General features: G+C 40.5%; 1 protein-coding gene across 1 annotated transcript in view; it reads right to left on the minus strand.

Moving 5' to 3' along the window:
* LOC101858850 (filaggrin) overlaps positions 1–2468 on the minus strand; it is a gene marked incomplete at its 5' end in the record, with an annotated part of 7866 nt that extends 5398 nt beyond the window's left edge. Inside the window, 1 exon segment of the mRNA XM_013080738.1 lies at positions 2367–2468. Coding sequence (XP_012936192.1) covers positions 2367–2468 — 102 coding nt within the window.
* Positions 2469–3241: the final 773 nt, after the last annotated feature.

Genomic DNA, 3241 nt, shown 5'->3' on the forward strand with positions numbered 1-3241 from the left:
CCCCCCCCCGGGGTAGTGCCACTGACTGTAGTGTCTTTAGGCCATTCCCAAAGGGGGGTACATTTCTCGTTCAAGAACAGTAGAATTGTAAATGGGCTGATTCATGTCACGCTCATAACTGTGCCTGATCTGCAACAGGGAACTGCTGCTTTTTCTGTCCTAATCCCTACTATTGTCATTTTCCTCTACTTCTTTTGTATGTTTGTCACTCTCTTGTGACCTGCTGTTTTTGGGGTTTCTTGATAGTCGAAGCAGACCTTGTGCTGTTGAAGCTGGAGAGGTGAGCAGAATAAGTCTGATTCCCTGTAAGGACTTCTCTGTGGACATCCACCCCTTGGCGCTCATATGACCTTATGCAGTTGTGAGCGCCGTAAAACCGTCTACTATAAAAAAATTCTTATCACAGAAAGCTATACACATATCATTGAATGGCCCTCGTATATTTCATAATGCATAATTTATATAAAGTGCTGAAGAGAGAGAGAGAGAGAGAGAGAGAGAGAGAGAGAGAGAGAGAGAGAGAGAAAGAGAGAAAGAACGAGAACGAGAAAGAGAGAGAGAAAGAGAGAAAAAGAGAGAAAGAGAAGGAGAGAGATAGATAATTAGACATATTGTGTGCGTACGCACGCTCGTACGTGTGTGTTTGTGTGTATTGTATGTGTGTGTGCGTGTGTGTGTGTGTGTGTGTGTGTGTGTGTGTGAGTGTGTGTGTGTGTGTGTTTGTGTGTCAAACCACATGGAAAAAGAAATTTTACAATATCCACTGTATATTACACTGAGTTGAGAGGACCGTGAATCTCCCACCACAGCACCTATGTCTATACCGGGGACCTGGGTGACAATGACCGTCTTTTGTACTAGCTATTGGTGTCAGTTGAAAATAAATCATTGTAAACCAAAGGATTTTGTTTTCGATGAGAGGGTCTGATAGTGTTCGTCAAATGCTTAGTTTTCAAGAGGTACAATCTGCTATTTCTATACATATAGGGTGTTTTGGGGGTTTGTTTGTTTGTTTTAGAAGATGTTTTACGACACTCGCAACTGCGTAAGGTCATATGAGCGCTAAAGGGTGGATGTCAACAGATAAGTATTTACAGGGAATCAGACTTACTCTGCTCACCTCTCTAGCTTCAGCAGTCCAGTCTGCTTCGACTATCAAGCCATCCCGGGAATTGCGGGTCACAAGAGTGTGACAAACATACAAAAGAAGTAGAGAAAAATGGCGATACTAAGGATTAGGGAAGAAAAAGCAGCGGTTCCCAGGCACAGTTATGAGCATGACATTGTTAGATCAGCCCATTTACAATTCAACTCTGCACTAGAACGAGAAATGTCCCCCTCCCCCTTTGGGAATGGCCTAAAGACACAAAGACACTTCAGTCAGTGTCACCGCCCGGGGGGGGGGGGGGGGGGGGGTCTTAGTCAGCCTGTCATGGGGTGACAAATACCACCCTATAAAATCTCTCTTATAAAACAGCATGGTGTTAGTAATCCCTACTCTGGGGTGACTAAGACCTCTGGAAATAGCATCTTATGTTTGTTCTCACTGTTTTTCAGGGCATCAAACTATCAGACACTTTGGATTAAAATGTAGTTGTGCACAAAATAGCGCATGTAGAGCTATTATTATGTTTTTAAATACAAAAAGATACCAATTAATAATTAAACCAAAACATACTTCATTTAAAAAAAAAAGTAGAGTTTGTAAATCCCGGTCTTCCAACCATTTCGACTCGCAAAGTAAAAACTAAGCCGTGCCCTAAATGCACGTGAAATCAACCAACTTATTGTGTCCCACATGCTCGTATTATTATTACTATTATTATTATTATTATTATTATTATTATTATTATTATTATTATTATTATTATTATTATTATTATTATTATGATGATGATGATGATGATGACCTTCTTTCCCTTACATTTCATTCTCAGCATTTTCTTTCTGTTGTTCTGTCTCCCTCACGTTGACGTAACTTTAACCGAATTAAAAGCCCCATAACTCAGTGGCGAAGTGAGTAATGAGTTTAGGTTCAAGAGTAAAGTCAAGCAAGTGTCGGTGACACGCAGATCAGATGGGTGGTCACTGGGGTGTGTCCTTGAGCAAGACACGACAACTCTAACTAAAAAAATCACACAGGGCGCTGCACTGTGAGGACGAGCAATGGCATGGTTGTGAAATTATTTTTTATTGGAGTAATATTGTGTATTTGTGTAGGTATTTATTGTGTATTTATGTATGTATGTATATATAATCATGTATTTACGCAAGTATATTAAAATATTATGTTTGCCATTGTAAACCAAATTGCCCTTCTGAGATCAATAACAAATTCATTATTTATTTTTATTCCTTTATTTCACCTGAGGTGACACACTCCTGAAGGCTGGAGCCCGGGGCAGGTGAGTGCCATACTCTGGAACGTACTCACGGAACTTGTTGTTGAACCTGTCCGGGGAACGCCTCTGTGGAAGAAAACAATTTGTGCACGTGTGTTAAAAATGGTGAAATAGAACAAGTTTATTTCCCTTACCAATACTATTATTAGGTTATTTATTTTAGTACATCTCCGAAAGGACCGAGCCAAATGGGAAATTCGTGTAGAGTGTCTGCTTCTCCAAGGACTCAACATCAGAATGAGCTGAGGCTCGAACCCCCGAACATGTAATCTCACGACGCCACTGTGTGAGTGTTAGTAGTAGTTGTAGAACAGCCGAACTTGTATAAGGCGACCACAATTGTCGAGGAGAAAAAATGGTTGTTTTAGACAGGTGGACATCTTACACAGTGTCATTACGGTGTGATAAAAAAAGCAAGGAGGAAAATCGGAAGTGGTTGTATGTACAGGTGACTGTCTCACACAGGTGGCCGTTAGAGCAAGTTCGACTGCAGTTTGTATTTTTTAAATGTAGTTGGTTTTCAATAAAATGAGCCCAATCCTGAAAAATAGAAACATCTCAATGAACACCAAAATGAAAGTCCTGAAATGCTATGTTTGGTCAACCCTTCTATGTGGCTGTGAATGCTGGACAATCACTAAAGACAGTGAAGATAAAATAGAAGCAACAGAATTGTGGTTTCTTAGGAGACTGCTAAGAGTATCGTGGAAGGAAAAGAAATCAAATGAGGTAGTGCTTGATGAAGCCCACGTGGGACGCTCAATGTTAAAAACAATCAGGAAACGACAAATGCAGTTTTTGGGACACCTGAATAGACATAACGTCTGACATCTAGCTCT

Source organism: Aplysia californica, unplaced genomic scaffold, assembly GCF_000002075.1.
Source record: "Aplysia californica isolate F4 #8 unplaced genomic scaffold, AplCal3.0 scaffold00097, whole genome shotgun sequence".
Taxonomy (NCBI): Eukaryota; Metazoa; Mollusca; class Gastropoda; order Aplysiida; family Aplysiidae; genus Aplysia; species Aplysia californica.